Raw genomic sequence first — 20,186 nt, 5'->3', positions numbered from 1 at the left:
AGGCAACTTGAAGTCCCTCTAATCATTTGGAGGATCTTGAACTCGTACCCTGATGATTCCCAGACGCCTGCCATAACCGACTCGGCCACGATGGTACAAAAGTTGACCATCCCCGAACTCTACTAAGTCCTCTGGGAAGTTCTGGAGGCCTCAATCCAGGGTTTTCTAGCCAACCCAACCACACTCATGCCTACTGTGTATTTCTCTAGGCAAACCAGTGTTTCGGGCCTTGCCCGGAAACCTTGGTTAGGCCCCCTGTTTGAACTTCCAGAACTTCCCAGAAGACTCAGTAGAGTTCTGGGTTGGTCAACTTTTGTACCATCGTGGCCGAGTTGGTTAAGAGAGGCATCTAGGAGTCACCAGGGTACGGGTTCAAGTCCCTCCAAATGATTTTCATTGATATATTACGCCACTGTGATTTCATTGTGTTATATAGTTTTAGGCCTATTGCTAAAGAATAAAACTCCATGGGAATATAGACCTGCATTTAAATAATACACTTTTGTTTAGGTATTTGGAATCTTAAATTACAATAGTGTTATTCACTAATTAGTGCAGCCAAATGGACATCAGAAACGATTTTCAACCAGTTAACAAGTTTTCAAATCCCACAGGCTAATTGGTGTCTCCTAAATTCATACATGCACACACACACACACACACACATATATGCACACACATACTGTATATATATATATATATATATATATATATATATATATATATATATATATATATATATATATATATATATATATATATGTATTTGGCTATTGGCGTTATTGAAAAAACAAATATAAATATTAGTTAGATGTTTAAGCTTCATGAATACATAAATTGGACGTCTCTGCAGTGTGAAACAAGAAGAGGAGAAGGTCAGGCAATTTGTAGGTTAGAGGAATACATCTGGTCTCCCGTGATGGAGGCGAGAACAACGGGGTCCAGCTCGTTGTCACCCACCTTCCCGTCCCCTGGGGTAGAGTACTCCCCACGTTCACCCTCTGAAATGGTCAACCAACATTACAAAAATGATATTTGTCATGAACAAATGTGTCTGTAATGACCAGCATATATCTTGTATTAGTAGGCTTCTTATAATGAACTTGACCAATTTTGCTTCGTGAATAGCAACTTTATAAATTGAACTCATAATGAGACGGACATTGCAGCCAAATTAGCGTGTAACAAAGATGAAGTTGAATTAGATCTAGGTATCCCCATCTCTGCTGTCAAAACTGTATTGTACCAAACACTCAGGTCTGATAGGAGAGAAATTACTGACTCCTAACGACCTGAAAACATCAGTATAAAAAGCTATGCTTTGTTCAGATCTGAAACCTATGTTTATAGGCAGCACAAAACGTCCACCAGACTGTGCGACACAGTGGTTGCCAGGATCAGGCTGGGTTACCGTTACATGTGGCAGGTGGCTACAGGTGACAGATCTCCCAATCCTGAGCACTCCAGGTGCAAACTCTATGAGCAGGAACTGCGGCATGATCCCCTACACTACATCACCGAATGCCCAGTTATTAGACCATTCAGACCCGTTGGTATGAGGTACCTGGAGCTTTGCAATTACTTTATTCACTCTCATGTTCTTGAAGGTATCCTCATAATATTCCCAAAATTTGCCAGTGCAGGCTACTGAACATATGGCCCTGTATGACTAACCATCCTGCGAGATGGGGACTTTCAGTATCACTGCTACCTTATTCACTTTTGTATTGATGATGATATCCTCATAATGCACCGAGAGTCTGCCAGTGCAGACTACTTATCACGACTAACCATCCTGTGTGGTGGGGATTTTTAGCATCAAGTAGCTAGTTTTTTTTGACACACTGTACTCCCCCTTCATATAGTCTAGGGTAGCTGCACAAATGCAGATATACCTAAATGTGTTAAAAAACACTTCTGGATCATCATCTTTAGGTTATAGAGTATTACTGCGAAGATATGCTAACATTCTCTTAGTATCACATCTTAGTATCACATTCTTATCACGTTGGGGTATTTGTAAGTATATTTCGGGGACCTCGCTTGCTTACTGAATGCTCAGTCTTGCTCTCGATTCAAGTATATTCAGTTTTGTTTGCTTATTGCACTACTTAATGATTAGTTTATTATCGATTAATGTTTTCATGATAAGATTATTGTGTTGTCAAGTGTTCAATAATTAGGTGCATACCGTTGGAAATACATTGTGATACGCCTGGAGAGCTGTGTTAGTCTTTTAGTTATTAGTTAGTCATAGTTAGTAGTTAGTTAGAGAGAGCTGGAGTGTTAGCTGTGTTATTGTACATTGTCAAAGAGCTTACCGTATATTTAGCATATTGAAATATGTGTAGTGTTAATTTTCTATCGCTTACGATAGAATAGTCTAGGCTAAATATACTAGGCTATTTTTTAAATATACTAGACTATTTTCAAAATATACTAGGCTATTTTTTAAATATACTATTTTCTAAATATACTAGACTATTTTTCATTATAGGGTAAGTCACCATTAGGAGACGATGACCTTAAAAGACCGGGTTTCTCATATATGCTGTCTGCTATGTATATCTTTTAATACAAATAAAATATTACTCTTGTTATCTGTATTATTCATTGTATGTCGGATCCATTAGATTCCTATTGTATAGTTTGTGGGTGTTGATGCAAATATACCGGATCTGTTTACGAAGGTCGAATTTATTACATAACCTACCCCAGTCTTGGAATATAAAGTATTAATGAGACCCTGACTTTGCTTGAGTATAGTCCGTGGCTTCATGCTGTGCATATTTGCATTGTAATGTCACTATAGGGCTAAATCACACGTTGTAAAGTTATTTAATAAATACAGTAACGCATTTACCAATGTTGATTTGTTTACGATAACTTTGCTTATAAATGCGCTTTCTCGGACTGTGAAGTAGATGTCGAGTAATGGAATGTCGTTTTTTACTTACTTAAGTGGGTAAGTTTCCGGCAAGATTCTTGTTCCGTTCCGTGCTCCAGTAGAGTTAGACGTTTGCATACCTAATGTATACTATACGCATACTCACTATACCTTATGAGTATGCGTATAGTATAATGAGTTTACATATGAGTACCCAGCGTGTGCGTATTTACTATTTGTATCTGAAGAATCGAGTTATTAGCTCTTGGACCCCTCCTTTCTAGCCAATTTATTTTTCCTTATTTTATGTCTTGTTTGGGCGCCTGACAGCTGGGTGGACAGCGCTTCGGATTCTTAGTCCTGAGGTTCCGGGTTCGATAGAATATACTTTTCTACTCTGGTGGAGGCGGAAACAAATGGGCAAAATGTGTCTTTCATCCTGATGCCCCTGTTACCTAGCAGTAAATGGGTACCTGGGAGTTAGGCAGCTGCTACGGGCTGCTTCCTGGGGGTTGAAGCCATAAAGCATAAACATTTCAGCGCGGTTTGACGCTCACAGCTAACGATTGCCATAGTTTTTTATTTGGTGCGGGTCTCATGTCGAGTTTGGTGAAATTTTACATATATATATATTCCTCTAGAGCATTCTCTTGCGAACAAATTGATACCAAATTTAAATACATACATGGAATATTAAGGTGAGCAGACCGAAAAGATTATAAACATTTTAGTGTTGCCGCGCGGTCGCCCGAAACGAACGGCACACTCCCCTGATAGTATGGAGAGTGTTAACTCCCCATACTATCACAGTTACTAACATACTAACACAGTTAACTCCCCGGGACGGGAAAGTGTTAAATATATCAACAAGTTGCCTTTACCTGTAGTGTGTTGTGGACACAGTTTGTGGATGAGGAGGTGAGCGCCCACGAAGAATACGGTGTTGCCGGCGGCCAGGAGACTGGTGTAGCGGAAGGCGGTGGATCCTCCCACCGCTTCCAGCATCAGGCCTCCCACCAGCCCGCCCATGCATGCTCCTGCGTGGATAGATTGATTGATGAAGATTAAGCCACCCAAGAGGTGGCACGGGCATGAATAGCCCGTAATCCTGCGTGGATGACATCATATGGAAGATATCGTCATTGTCTAGACATAGTATCTCTGCAGCCCGTCCTCTTAAGGTTTTCCAACGTCAAAAAAACTGTCGTACTAAAGTGCCCTTACCCTAAACCTACCTGAGGAACCAAAACAGAAAATGGAAGTGTGTCTGCCTAGCAGTAAATCGGTACCCGGGAGATAGACAACTATTGTGGGATTGCATCGTGAGAAAGGTCAGTAGTGTGGGAACCGACCTGTGAGATTTATATTTATTTAATTTATATGAATTTATATTTACGTTAATTTATATACTTCGATAGCAATTTGTATAATGTTAAGTGGACTGTATTTCTGCAATAATCTCTTAATCTCACAAATCGATCCTCTACACATTAGGGGGGTTATTAAATTAATATATATGCAGCCAATCAAACTACAGTAACTACATACATTGAAAAGGTTCCTTATCTTATAGTACAGCAGGTTAGTCCACCAGGTATAACTAGGGTGTAGACACCAAATTATCCTCTTTGAGGTAGTTTCCATCACCCAGTAACTGGTGCACAAAATCTTGCATCCTCGTCTTGACCTGTCAAAAGTGCGCTAGCTGTGAAGCCAGATACCTATATATGACAAGCTATATCAGAGAAAACTGTACATGGAACATTGAAGACCTGGCTTAATTACCTTTAGTTTGAGGCTTCCACGTGATCTAACCAGGTCACCCTATATCCTGACATTAATGGCCATAAATGAATGATAAACGGGTTTCGGATAGACACTTAACTTGAATTTGTAGACAGCGTGTTGACAATGGTACACCTTTGGTTTCCATAACACTACGTCCAAGTAAATTTAACAGGAGCCGAATTTGCTCCCGTGTGAGCCTCTGGTCTCAATATAAACAATGGCTGCCCTCCTTCCCCACTGACGCCTGGCCTACTTGTCCAGATGTCAATAAGTGATAGAAGGGTCACATTTACTCTACTTTAATATTGATAATTAAGTTAATTTATATAAGATGTTTTTATGATGGTAAAGTCCAAAGACTAATGTATTTAAGAATAATTCCCACCATAATAGGTGGTGATTTATAATAGTATGTGGTGATGATATCCCGTTTTCTTTAGACGGTAATTCCACTACAAGTTACGTTTTCTATGGGTAACTTGTTTGTACAACACAGCTATTATCTGTATGATTATTAAATGGTGTCGGATTTTCCGACAAGTAGTTCGACCTTGGAGAGGGGCGGGGGACTTCGATACAAGCCTTAACTATATACACACTATACACAGGCTTCCTGTCCCGGACAAAACGACTTAATGTTCTCGAGATAAGCTACTGTTGTTGTTTTAGATTCAGTTTCCCGAAACAAAAAGTTGCAAGTAGCACGGGCTATGGTGAGCCCGTAGTAGCGGGGCTGTAAATGTGTGGTTAGGTTACATCGGGCTATTGCTGAACATTCTTGATATAGGCGTCGTCATCCTTCTGCTAGTATTGGTGACTTCTCGCTAATAGTGAATAATTACAAAAACAAAGCCTGTATATCTATCTGTGCACATAAATAGTTTATGAAAAGCATCGGCATGCAAACGGGTAGCCTCGTCTGCTCTGAACATGACACGTATGTCCTACCACATGCAAGTAACTCATCAAATAACAGTATTCCAAATGGTAATAGATCAAACGGTAGTTTACCAAATGGAAATAGACCAAAAGACAGTACACCACATGGGAATAGACTAAATGACAGTATACCACATGGCAATAGCCTAAATGACAATATACAACATGGCAATAAACCAAAAAAGCATAAACGTAGTCATGACTGGTCAGCTACACGCACCTCCAATGTACGTGGACCTGACGAGGCCCTGCATCACGGCCTGGGCGCCCTTGGGAGACATCAGATTGGCGTAGGCGGACATGTTCGGATAGAAAAGTCCGAAGGAGAGTCCGTGGAGGAGACAAGTGAGGGCGAAGAACCATGGGTTGATGACGCAGGAAAAGAGAAAGTACTGAACGCTGTACGATGCCAAGGATACTGCAAAGGTAGTGATGTTCCCCAGGTGCTTGATGATGTACGCTGTGTAAATTAAAACATGAATACCGTATTATTGAGAGTAGATTCCAGTGCTTCAAGAGCTTTGTGTTTTGTTCCTAGCCTTAAAGCCTAAAGATGTTAAAAAAAATGATATTAATAGTAAAATACTTCGCTTGAACTATCTAACCTGAGCTGTAATTGCAATATTTCATTGAGTGATCAGGGAGCGAGGATAAATTCTTGCCAGGGTCGTCTTGTACTTACACGAGAGAAACATGAAGGGGACTTCTCCCAGGAAGGTGCTGACGCCGTGAATGATGCCCTGAAGAAGCTTCATGTAAGGGAAGTTGGGGTCCCAGGCCGTGGCCACTTCTTCAATCACAATAAACTGGAAAGTCATCACCACTCCCGACACCACACCATTCACCACAACTGTCAACTGAATGATTATACAAAGTACTGTACACCTTCCTTCACTCAGGTAAATATGTGTAAGACATACTTCTTAAGGAATGCAAAACATTGTTTGAAAACTTTTACTTAGAAATAGAACAATACATACACATGATATATTTATATATCGCTTTAGACAAACAGATACACACAAAGACGACTAAACAGATTAGTAAACTAGGTTATCAATCATTTTGAAACTATGACGCTTCGCCATTGGATTTTTTTGCTGTGTTAAAAGTTAAAACATACTTAAGTTAACCATAACATAATTTAGCCTGATCTAATGATATATAGTTTTAACAATTAGGAACGGAGCAGTGTGAGACGCCTGTGTAAGACTTGAGTGATTGCACAAACTAACCGTTGTTGTTGTTTAAGATTCGCTACCTGGAACGAAAAGTCCCAAGTAGCACGGGCTATGGTGAGCCCATGCCACACACAAACCTACCCATCAGCGGTGTGTTGTGGCCGTCACCAACCTACCAGGAAGACGATCATCCTGACCGAGCAGATGGCGACGCCGAAGTGCTTCGCCTTTAACTTCTCCCTCTGAGGCAAGTTAAACTTGATCCTCGACGACGCTATCAGATTGAAGAATAATAATGTGCTACAGATTATCAAGGCTGGAGTGTAGTTGATCTGCGGCTGACCTCTAGAGTAGTAGTTGACCAGGGCTCCACTCACCAGGCCCACTACCCCCCACGAGACGCTGCCCCACATGCGCTGGCGGCCGTAGTTGTGCCGAGCCTTGCCCAGCAGCATGAAGCACACGGTGTCGGACAAGGTGGTGGTGGTGCTGTTACCGCCATACACAAAGATTAAACAGATGAATATAAACCAGAATTCTTTTCTATTCAGCATTTCCCCGAGGGTGATTTCGGGGCTTCCAGAGGTACACTGGTAGTGGCACGAAGCTGGGTACTTCTGACCACAAGTCATGTTGTAAAGTCCTGGTAATGATAGTGTAGGAGCTTCTTCCTCGATATAGACACAGTTGTCTTTTACACAGACGTTGTAAGCCGAGAGCTCATTACCAAAATCAAAACTTAAGTCGGGCAGTACATTCAAATCTTCATCTTCAGCGGTAGTGAATGAGCTTCCTGTTTGTAACAAACTGCACTGAAGGCTACAGTTAAACGTATTTTCATTTTCTGTTTCGTGTTGGCTACGTTCATTCTCCAAACTGCATTCGCGTACTGAGGGAAGAGCAGAGATGTTGAGAGGCAGAGATGGGTTGAAACACACGTCTAGACTACTGCTGTTGTCTCCACACTGAAATGAAACTGAAGCCTCCGTAGGAGCATCCGAGGGCCTGGGTATGGCAGGCAGCAGGAAGACAGTGATGAAAGAGGTGGTTAGTAGGACCATCCCCGTCATGAACATGGCCCGGTGAATCTTGAAGGCATCGGCCAGCGTGCCCGCCAGCATGCTCGTCATCAGGCTGGCCAGGGGAGTCACCGCCCACATCAGACCTATTCCCGCGTCTGAGATGCCCTTGCCACGCACCACGACGGGCATGAAGGGGAAGAACGCGATACCTGGCAAAGATTACAGCTTATGTTGACCAAACCACGCACTAGAAATTGAAGAGACGACGACGTTTCGGTCCGTCCTAGACCTTTATCACAGTTGACTTAATAATGGTCCAGGACGGACCGAAACGTCGTCGTCTCTTCAGTTTCCAGTGTGTAGTTTGGTCAACATTTTTGAGCCACGTTATTGTGACGTTTTATCTGCATTACAGCTTACGAGGTTTATTATATATATATATATATATATATATATATATATATATATATATATATATATATATATATATATGTCGTACCTAGTAGCCAGAACGCACTTCTCAGCCTACTATGCAAGGCCCGATTTGCCTAAAAAGCCAAGTTTTCACGAATTAATTGTTTTTCGACTACCTAACCTACCTAACCTAACCTAACCTAACTTTTTCGGCTACCTAACCTAACCCTAGCTATAAAGATAGGTTAGGTTAGGTTAGGTAGGGTTGGTTAGGTTCGGTCATATATCTACGTTAGTTTTACCTCCAATAAAAAAAAATGACATCATACATATTGAAATGGGTAGCTTTATCATTTCATAAGAAAAAAATTAGAGAAAATATATTATTTCAGGAAAACTTGGCTTATTAGGCAAATCGGGCATTGCATAGTAGGCTGAGAAGTACGTTCTGGCTACTAGGTACGACATATATATATATATATATATATATATATATATATATATATATATATATATATATATATATATATATATATATATATATATATATATATATGTATATATATGGGGAAAACCACATATGAATAATTAGAGAATGCTGACCGCGTTTTCGGCTCAAATTCGCCTTCAGAGCAAGATAGAGTCACTTTCTATCTTGCTCTGATGAAGGCGAATTGAGCCGAAGACGTGTCCAGCATTCTAATTCTTCACATGTGGTTTTTCCGCATACTTGGATCAGTGTTTTTGTTGATCATTGTTGCATGCATATATATATATATATATATATATATATATATATATATATATATATATATATATATATATATATATACAGAGAGAGAGAGAGAGAGAGAGAGAGAGAGAGAGAGAGAGAGAGAGAGAGAGAGAGAGAGAGAGAGAGAGAGAGAGAGAGAGAGAGAGAGAGAGAGAGACTGTGTGTGTGTGTGTGTGTGTGTGTAAATCACGAAAATTAACATGTGATGAAAAATGTGTCAGACTACGGAGGAGAAATTGAAATCGGAATTTCCTTAAGTACTTTCGTATTTTAATAATACATCTTTAGAAAGAATCATTCCTTCTGAAGATGTATTATTCAAATAAGAAAGTACTTAAGGAAATTCCTGTTTCAATTATTGTGTGTGTGTGTGTATGTGTGTGTGTGTGTGTGTGTGTGTGTGTGTGTGTGTGTGTACTGTGAGTCTTTATTATATGGACATTGAAAGTTCTGGTTCTCCACCCACATTAACTCAGCATGTCCAGTTAACTGGGGGGTTAACCAAACACACTTATTTATAGTTATTTATACTAACACTTATTTGTAAAAATAGCATACTCTTTGGTTTCCTGCAGTCTCTTTGGTACATTCCCAATCAAAACCAATTACACATATTTTTAACACGTGTCTGGTATAATAAATGCAAAATTACGCAAATTTGGTGAACAGATGTGAGAGTAGGTGGGTACGTCTGAGAATGTTATTACCTAAGTGTAGTTACGGGATGAGAGCTACGCGCTGGACGTCACGTCTGCCCAGTACTCTTGGTCGTACGAGGCTTTGAATATTTTTTTTATATTTTTTATTTACACATGTAGGTACATCTGCATTTGTGCAGCTACCCTTGCCTATATGAAGGAGGAGTACAGCCGTATCAAAAAGTTAGCTACGTGATGCTAAAATCCCCATCACACAGGATGGTTAGTCGAACAAAGGCGTGTGATAAGTAGTCTGCATTGGCAGACTGTGGGTGCATTATGAGGATATCATCATCAACACAAGAGTGAATAAGGTAGCAGTGATATTGAAAGTCCCCATCTCGCAGGATGGTTAGTCATACAGGGCTATATGTTCAGTAGCCTACACTGGCAAATTTTGGGAACACGAGCGTGAATAAAGTAATTGCAAAGCTCCAGGTACCTCATGCCAATGGGTCTGATAACTGGGCATTCGGTGATGTAGTGTGGGAGATCATGCCCTAGTTCCTGTTCACAGAGTTTGCACTTTAAATGCTCAGGATTGGGAGATCCGTCACCTGCAGCCACCTGCCACAAGGTAACGGTAACCCAACCTGATCCTTGCAACCACTATCCATACGAATGAGATTCGAAGCCCTTTACTCTGTGCAGCGATTAGGTCATTTATAATTGTTAGTTTGAGGTTTTTGCTGTCGATCTTCCAGAAGTTGTTTTCAATTGCTTCAAAAGCAGACTTTGAATCACAAATATTATTCCTCCTCCAATGTTTTTTAATGTTCTGGTAGCTAGTTGTTGTGCCGCTAGTTCTGTTTGTGTGGAGATCAATCAGCCCGTTGTTTAACCTGACACTGATACTCTGTGTATAAATATTATTTTTATAAAACCTACATTCTACTGCAGTCCGTCCAGTAGACGACTGGACTGAGCCGTCGGTGTAGACACAGTGCTCGTGAGATTTTGAATTGTCTATGGAAGAGGCAATTGTTTTAAGTGTAATAGCTTTGAGAAGAGCAAGATTCTCATTACCTTTCTTGGTGACGGGTGTGTATGATACTTGATTGGTGGGGTACAGATAAAGGGGAATATCAGAGACAGGTAGATTGCACTTAAAAGGAATGTTGAGTTTGATGAGATTAGAAACTACTGACGGCTTTGACCTCCACCACCTTCTTACTTAACTTGTTCCAACTGTCTACCACTCTGTTTGCAAAGAGAACATTCTAATATTTTATCGGCATATTTGTTTCCTTAGTTTGAATCTATATGACCTCTTGTCTAGAAGTTACAGGTTTCAAGAATTCATATTTGTTAATTTTGTCAATTCCTGTTACTATTTTGTATGTAGTGATAGTTTGCCAGTGCCGATCACATACCTGCTAAACACAACACGACACAGGTGTACGACAAAACATCCTCAGAGAGTCTGGAAATTTCAGTTTATTTTGCTACTTTATTCAGTCAGGTGTTCCTGATGATAGCCTCATAATTCATCCAAAGTTTGCCAGTGCAGCCTACGGATTGCATGTCAGACTAATGAGGATCTTTAAGCATCTCGTAGCTAGCTCCTACAATACTATGCACTCCCCCTTCATATAGTCTAGGATGGCTGTGTAAATGCATATGTACCTAAATGTGTTAATAAAACAAAATCTATACCTTACTGGGCATTCTTCTCATCCACACCACTTCAATATCCGTCTTCATCAATGACCTTCCATAAATTCTTCACTCCACACTTACCTCCGTATTTGAAGAAATATACTATCTTCATGGGAAGTAATTTTTTGTTGATTTTGAAGGCCATGGCGTTTACCCTGTGAGACCACACTCGCCTACTGGCCGGCCACCCAACCACTCAGTCACCGAGCGACTCCCACAACTGCTGCAAAAAGGTCTATTTATCACTGCAAAATTCAGCAAAATCACAGTTGAGTTGAGCGCATTATTCTAATTTAGTTCCATGTATGATCATGAGTTAATTATAATACTGGTCTGTGCACTGTTTGTCCGTTCTGTTACAAATTACGTCGCTTTTCGCTGGTATGGGCACTCAGGCTAAAAATCCACGAATTCAAATTAAAAATCGGCTCACGAAAGTGATGTATCCAGTTTTCTGTTTTGGGTCCTCTGGCTTAGGCTGCTAGGTTACGAGAAAAACTTTCAATTAATGATTTTCATGACGTTTTAAAACCTTAGGAGAACTTCCTGCCCTCCTAACCTACCAGAGGACCCTTAACTTGCTGTTTTGGAAAAATAAAAATCCAAAATTTATTTGGAAAAAAAATTATATTTTGAATTACGTCGATATTTGGTCGTAGTGCATACCAGCGAAAAGCGACCTAATTTGTAAGAGGGCGGGTTGGTCACAAGTACATTATATATCTGCATTCAATATTATTTTTGTGATATTTATTTTCTTACTATTAATTTATTTCTTCACTTCTAAAGCTAAGATTATTTTGCTTTAGAAGTGTGATATATATATATATATATATATATATATATATATATATATATATATATATATATATATATATATATATATATATATATATATATATATATATATATATATAAGTAGTACCAGTAGATACAGTATTATTAGTACAAGTAGCAGTAACGGAACAGCAAAAGTAACTACTGTGTTCACTGCTATGTAAATTAACAACATTCTAGATCTATAGTTGAGTTAAGATAAAACTTTATATCATATTTCAACTTTGTATATATTATAGTGTAATGGACGTTTTGCAGGAAGTATGTACAGTGATACAGAGTTGGTTAGGTTCTACAATGTTTATACTTTCTTTACATATTTTACTTAATAAAATAAAAGCAAAAACAATTTCAGCACAAGAATTTCCGGTATTTTATCACTAACAATAAAATAGTATTCAACATAGTGCAGTGTACATGTTGTAATGCTTTGTATTGTGTGTCTTTGTTCACACTTTACATTTCACAGGAATCTAATTCCCCGCCACAAGCTGAACGGCCAGAGACTGGTAGCCTAGTTGAATGCTAACTGTGAGAACTTCGTCAATATTCCGGTTACCCCCTTATCTCTCCGTAGACATTAGCTGATATAGCTATCAGTTCATCCTCTCACACCGTCTACCCTGTCCATATGGCTACACATCTCACACATATACGTTATTTTTATATTCATCTTTAAAATGAATATGAAAATGATTCGTACTACGTCAACTGCTATTAAATGTCAATGAAAAATTAAACCTGTCCAGAATACCATCTGGAGGGAGACTAAGGTGAGTTTATTCACTCAATGGACAACTTAGTTTCACTTCTAGTTCCTGAAGCTTTTTCAGTTTAAGTGCAGAGTATTCACGAGTAATTTTCAAAACGACCATAAATTCTCGTTCATGTAAAATATGTAGGCTGAAGAGCATATACAAGCTATTTGTTTTTGCCAATACATTGATTAGTAATTGATTCAGTTATGATAATTATCATTGCAATTATGATATTTATTTAACCTCTCTACCCACAAGGGCCAATGAAGGTACTCAAACTGATTTAGTCGACACATAAATAGGTAAATATGATAACCCTGAATCATTATGAATGAATAAAAAGGTGTAAATTAGCACAATGAGGGAAAAAATATTGAATATGGGGGTAACGTGACACTGTGGTATATATATATATATATATATATATATATATATATATATATATATATATATATATATATATATATATATATATATATTCAGTAATATGTGTGTTTTAATGAGGAAACTTATATAATATTATAACTGATACGTCTTCATCTTACCAGAGTAAGGAGTGGAGTGGAGTGAAGCAGACGAGATGGTGGCGACTTGTACATATGAGGCAACCAACCTTGGTCGCTATCATTTGTTTCCAGCTGTCAACCAAGGTGGAAAAAATACCATGGTTCACAGGTGCTACCAAACTCACGTCTCCCTCATGCATGAAATAATTGAGGTTCGGTTTACTCAAATTTACTGATATTTCATGACTATCATTGTGACAATTTATTGATTTACTATTTCATTATGTTACTTGGACGTGGATATAGTGTCCCGAGACACTATATCCACGTGCTATAGATGCCTCGGGTCGTAATTAAAATGAGACACGTATTTTTTTTTCAGGGATATTCCTGCGCGGGCCCTAAGCCTCTGGCTGGCCCAGTGTGGTTTATGATTTCATCTGCATGCTAATGGCCCTTAACAGGCTCTTGATGTCATCTGTGATCAGGAACTGGTTCATCAAATGTTATTTAACTATAGTTTCTTTTTTTATCGGGGCAAAACAACACATTTTCTCATTTGTACTCATTGTTTTAAACAAAAAAAATATTATATATAAAGTTGATGTGCTTTATATTTACAATACATATTTTTATACTTTATCAAGTTATATAGCCAGAATTAACTACAAAGCCTTTTTAATTTGCAACTTTATTCAAGTTAATTAAATTAATATTGGAGATGCCCTTTCGGGAGCAGGACACAAGTTTACAAGGGTTCGAGCCCAGGGGAAGGGAGGATTAATAACGGGGCATTAATTCTAAACTGTTCGACTGTTTACAGCAAATTTTGAGGACCTTGTTGTAAATCGAATGGCGTGGTAATGTTCCAGACAAAAAACAATTAGGATAAGGCATAAAATGAGCTTTTGACTGAATAATTTGTCTCTGAGCAATGCAGGAGATGTAGGGTCTCTCATGACCTTAAGGCAAAAGGTCGTGTAAAGATACAAGACTCAGCGGACCAATGAAAGTAGAACAGTAAGGGGCAGGGTTTATTTTCATCATTTCTATGGTTTAAACACGAGTGACCGAAGCGTAATACTTCTAGGCAATGATGTTTCCATTCCATGTTTTGATCATATGAGGAAAACCAGTTTAGTAAATTTTTATGTAACTATTTTCAGCAGTAGCTAATCACCAATTTTCTCAATGTTTGCCTATAGCAAAATGGGTAAAAACCGGCATATAGAAATCGTTTTTTTGCTGGTGATGGTCACTTCTCTCTAGGTTAGATTTCTCACGACTATAGGTGACTTCACCAAGCAGTTATCACAAGAAAGCACTTAGCCAGGATGGCCACATATCATCACTTGATTTGATTGTTGTTGCTGGAAACATCAACACTATTATGTACCCCATCCTGTGAGCGATAGCACAAAATAGGATTACATGGGGCAAAATAGGATTACAGAGGCCCCAAAAGATCTTTATCTGACCTCAACGGAGTTTATTGCATTAACAATTACATCCATCCTGCATACCTTATAATTATAATGTCACCTGGTTGCAGAGATTTTTAATTTTAATTAATAGTTACAACTATTATACAGTGATGGTCTTTTCGCTAATATATAACTATTTGTATACAGGATCAGGGATATTATAGGACCATCAAAAAACCTGTTGTTTATTATTATTAGTCTTCACGCTACATTCATCCTGGGGAAGCCTAGGAGGCCAGGCTTGACATCCCTTCTAACCTTCGTCTCATCTTTATCCTTCCACGAAAATCAATCACTCTACAATGCACTGTATGTAGTCTTGAGTCTCGAACACATTCCTAGAACTTATCCTTCAATGATCAAAATTCTAATCTGTACAGGTTTCATTAGACACTTAGAACATTAATAAAACAAACGCATCGCTCATTGGGTGTTTAATTCAGCCTCACGCGTCATGACAAAGAACCATCCTGATTCCAAATCTTTCTTCATTTCCTGAATATTGTGAGACAATGGGGAAACAATCGTCGTCAATAGTGAGAATCCAACGTCGACACTGGCCAAACTTCTCGTGACAGGATCATGCACACGCTTTTTTTTTATTAATACATTTAGCTACATCTGCATTTGTGCAGCTGCCCTAGACGAAGGGAAGTACAGTGTGTCAAAATGCTACCTACGTGATGCTAAAAAAATCCCCATCACACAGGATGGTTAGTCGTACAGAGGGATGTGATAAGTAGTCTGCACTGACAAACTCTAGGTACAATATGAGGATATCATCATGAACACAAGCGTGAATAAAGTAAGTGATACTAAAAGTCCCCATCCCGCAGGATGGTTAGTCATACAGGGCCATATGTTCAATGGCCTGCACTGACAAATTTTGGGTGCAATATGACCATATCCTCAATAACTCGAGAGCGAATAAAGTAATTGCAAAGCTCCAGGTACCTCATGCCAATGGGTCTGATAACTCGTTATTCGGTGATGTAGTGTGGGAGATCATGTTCCAGTTCCTGCTCACAGAGTTTGCACCTGCAGTGCTCAGGATTGGGAGATCCGTCACCTGTAGCCACCTGCCACAGGTAACGGTAACCCAACCTGATCCTGGCAACTACTGTGTCGCACAGTCTGGTGGACGTTTTGTGCTGCCCATAAACATAGGTTTCAGATCTGAACAAATCATAGCTTTTTATACTGGTGCTTTCAGGTCGTTGGGAGTCAGTAATTTCTCTCCTATCAGACCTGAGTGTTTGGAACAATATAGTTTTGACAGCAGAGATGGAGATCCCTTGGTCTAATTCAACTTTATCTTTGTTTCATGCTAATTTGGCTGCAATATCTGTGTCATTATGATGGATTATATTTATATGTGCTGGTATCCATAAAAAGGGGATTCGAAACCCTTTACTCTGTGCAGCAATTAGGTAATTTATAATTGCTAATATGAAGTTCTTGCTGTCGATCTTCCAGAAGTTTTCGATTGCATGAAGAGCAGACTTTGAATCGCAAAATATTATTCCTCCTATGTTTTTGAAAGTTCCGGTTAAACAACTGGCCGACCCCCACACAAACAGAACTAGCGGCACTACAGCTAGCGGCACTACAATTAGCTACCATGTACACACTTATACAAAGGACCAAAATGGAACAATTATCCCTGTCGTCGCAAGTGATTCCCATTCTGACCTCGGACTAGGATTCTTCAAGCACTTACGCAATCACTTATGAATCCTGTACAGCTTTCCTCAATTGTGGCGGCTTTATTTACATTTATTAAAGTTAATGAGCGAAGCACTACGAGGTTGTTTATACAAATGATAACCTTAGGTCGTGAAGTCTAGTAGCTCGTAAACTGTTTAATAAATGCAAAGTCGTCATGATTAAGGAAATATATATGTTGCGTACACCATTGGTAAATCCTGGCCTAAGCTCGACTCAACTGATGCTTGCTCGTTGGTTGGCTAATCCAGGTAGCTTATCTTATTGGTGGATTTCAAATTGCCCCTCCCTGATTAGTCAGTTCTGCCTGAAATCGAACATAAATTTAGAGTTTCTAGACGGCTTTAGCTGCTACCACTTTCAGGGGGAATATCGGGTACACAATAGAGTAGCCGTTGCAGGAGGAAAAAAATGTATTTTCTCTATCGTCAAATAAAATTATATTAATAGACTTGCAAATATACTGTACACTGTTTTACATCATTCAGGTATGTCGAAGTTTTGCAAATATATAGAAAGTATTAATTATATACAATTCATTCAAGAAGATATTGTGGACTTTTTAAGGCTCTTTAAGGCTCACAAGTGGATTAAGTTTAAAATATTTAGGGAAACATTTAAATGGATGCCGGCCATGTTGGAAAATGGCAGCAATTTCCTTCCGTGAAAAAAATTGGGAAGACCTAATGGTTTCCCAGCGTTGTGGTTCGAACAAAAGTCGTCAGCGAAGCACTTGTTCGAGAATTGTTCGAACGTCATCAGTTGTGAGTTGTGTAAACCGTTTTTCATTCATAAACTGGGGGTTTGGAGGGTGCATGGAATGGACTTTGGCCTTTGTTTATGAGAACGCGCTGGTTTCCCATTGTTGAGGACAGATAGCCTGTTACCCATTGTTGGGGAGAGGAAGTCTATAAAAATAATCGAGTTCCCTTAAGGACTTAGGTCAAAATCCTTTCGCAGGATGCAATCCACAACAGATACCAACTCCCAGTTACTTCTTTACTGCAAGGTGAACGGAAGTACCAGGTGTAAGGAAGCATACTCTAACGTCTCTTCTTGCACGGGAATCAAGCCTAAGATTTATTGCTTACGAACCGACTACGCTAGCTACCGACATGTATTAACTGAATGTCATATTCTGAATTTACAAACACATCACATAGCCTAGTAGAAGAGCAACGGAAATATATTATTTCGGTTTTCATTTGCAAAAAAAAATATGAAAAGATATGAAAACGAGTGGTTCTATATAAACATCTCACAAGCCGCCTATTTATCTTATCTCTTCATCACCTTGTGAAATATGTATTAATTATGGTGCAATGGACCACTTCTCACAATGACTGGCGTTTCCCCTTAGTGAATAACCGGATTATCTTTAGCGTTTTAAGAAAATCTCTGTATGATTGTTTGGCTCGACTGCCAGAATAAGTTAACATTTTTGCGAAAGTGCACAGTCGATTGACGAATTCGTAAAGATGGGAAAATACAGCTATTTAGTTGGCCAGCTGTAGCTACGGAAACTGTAGCCCTGTATCACACTGGTTATCAACAGATTGATCTTGGATACGAATCCTGGGACGGGCAAGAATTTGACTGATGCCTCTGTTTCACCTAATTGTAAATATACTGTATTTGGTGTTGGGACCCCCAATTATGTAATTGGTGTTGGGGGTCCCAGCCATGCACTTGGTGTCGAAGTTTCAGCTATGCTCTTGGTATTGTTCTCCTTTTATCCACATATTTACTTGAATACACGCTTTTCATTAGTGTACTGTCATCCATTATAAAGTAAAGGTTAAATGTTAAACTGCCATTGATTGTGTATGTGAAACATCTGACTTCGTAACGCGTGTGTGGCAGTAGTGTCAATCGATAGCCTAACCCATGTGTCACTGACACCCAACTCGCCAAGGTTTACCCAAGGTTTAGCACTCGCCATTACCACCCTGTGTGTAGCTGTCGGTTACACACAGGTAGGTGGGTGGCATTACCACCCACCGTGTTGCGCCACGCACGACCACTGTACACCTGTTCTATCAGCATGCACCTACCACCTAGAGTACCCCAACGTGTTACTCGCATGTTAACCATGTGCTGTCACAGCTTGAGTTGTTGCACCTTCTACCCCCTGTGTCAACTTTTGTTACTGGCATGTCACAACGTATGGTCATTGCTTGAGTTGTCTACAGTTGCCACCCTTTGTTTGATTGTTATTCGCATGTTATAACGTGCAGAAATTGCTGGAGTATTTCATCAGAGTATCTACAGTTCAACGTTGTATGTATGCAAGGTGTGAGTGATCGGCCGGTCTTTAAAGTGAGTACAAATATTTCTCTTGTTCTTATAGTGTTTCCTTGTGTTGCTCTACAGCCATCTGTGTAACACTGTATCCGTCACTACCTTGTGTTACACACACGAAAAACACATTAAGTATTTGTTATACTTTTATGTATTTAAATTGTACGGTGTTATTATTATCAATTCATTTTATAGTGATTTCTGTGTGTATGTGACACCTTGCATCTTACCCATTCCAGAGACCAGTGGAAGAGTAAGCCATTGAGGTGTAAGCCATTGAGTGGCTTACACTACGTATTACACTACGAGTGGCTTACACTTACGCATCACCCCGACACCATTAAGTGTCGGGGTGATACATGTATATCATTATATTGTTACTCATTGATTATTGTGTTGTGTTATATCACAGTCTGTCACCTAGTTGTGCTTGCAGGGGTTGTGCTCTGGTTCTTTGGTCCCGCCTCTCAAGTTCAAGTATGTTTATTGAGACAAGAGAAAAATACATCTGAAAGGGATAGAGTAGCTTAGGCTATTTCTACCCATCCCCTCCCCCTTCCACCTCTCAACTGTCAATCAACTGATTGTCTGATTCTGTTCTGTGTTGACAACTGAATGGATAGCGCTCGGAATTCGCAGTCCTGAGGTTCCGGGTTCGATCCCCGGTGGAGGCGGAAACAAATGGGCAGAGTTTCTTTCACCATAATGCCCCTGTTCACCTAGCAGTAAATAGGTACCTGGGAGTTAGACAGCTGCTACAGACTGCTTCCTGGATATGTGTAACAAAAAGAATCCCTGCTCGAGGACCGGGCCGCGGGGACGCTAAGCCCCGAAAACATCTCAAGATAACCTCAAGAATTATGTAACAATATAACTTTTTATTTAAAGTTAATAAAGAACAAATGCTAATCAGAGATTTTATAGATAACAGCAGTGACTAAATCTTGCTGGGAGAGAGAGAGAGATCCGTTAACCTCAAGGCAGTTATCAGCTAAATTGATCAAGTGGATAATTGTGACTAATATAGTAAATTACAGCAAAAAAAATTAACTAGATTTCAGACATTTGTTTTTATTTCAAGTTTCAATATCTGAAATTCTCATAAGTGTGGTCTCACCTGGAATTATCTTGGTATTTAGTACCTGTGTTCTCTAAGACAATCCACACACGTATGCCTGCACAATAATGCAATTGAATTCATATACGCGACTT

The 20,186-nt window shown here is 39.3% G+C and overlaps 1 protein-coding gene and 1 long non-coding RNA gene across 6 annotated transcripts in view; one reads left to right on the top strand and one right to left on the bottom strand.

Annotated features, from left to right (window-relative positions):
* Positions 1-797: 797 nt before the first annotated feature.
* LOC123761621 (major facilitator superfamily domain-containing protein 6) overlaps positions 798-20,186 on the bottom strand; it is a 23,552-nt gene continuing 4,163 nt past the window's right edge. The window contains exons 1-7 of one of the 5 annotated variants that reach the window (XM_045747666.2): positions 13,504-13,613; positions 11,445-11,583; positions 6,972-8,026; positions 6,297-6,471; positions 5,835-6,074; positions 3,769-3,924; positions 798-1,001 (exon numbers count right to left, since the gene is read on the bottom strand). In XM_045747666.2, the coding sequence (XP_045603622.1) occupies positions 877-1,001; positions 3,769-3,924; positions 5,835-6,074; positions 6,297-6,471; positions 6,972-8,026; positions 11,445-11,508 (1,815 nt within the window). In that variant the 5' untranslated portion in view covers positions 11,509-11,583; positions 13,504-13,613 and the 3' untranslated portion in view covers positions 798-876. Of the gene's footprint in view, positions 1,002-3,768; positions 3,925-5,834; positions 6,075-6,296; positions 6,472-6,971; positions 8,027-11,444; positions 11,587-12,660; positions 12,690-13,503; positions 13,614-20,186 lie in introns of those variants that run through there. The other 4 variants (XM_045747665.2, XM_045747667.2, XM_069330736.1 and 1 more) reach the window with 4 other exon arrangements.
* On the top strand, positions 11,501-15,472 carry LOC123761623 (uncharacterized). The gene is made up of 3 exons (XR_006773244.2): positions 11,501-11,631; positions 13,507-13,676; positions 13,847-15,472. It is a non-coding gene; the product is annotated as an uncharacterized lncRNA (long non-coding RNA).

Source organism: Procambarus clarkii, chromosome 24, assembly GCF_040958095.1.
Source record: "Procambarus clarkii isolate CNS0578487 chromosome 24, FALCON_Pclarkii_2.0, whole genome shotgun sequence".
Classification (NCBI taxonomy): Eukaryota; Metazoa; Arthropoda; class Malacostraca; order Decapoda; family Cambaridae; genus Procambarus; species Procambarus clarkii.
This window is presented reverse-complemented; position numbering and strand designations above follow the sequence as displayed.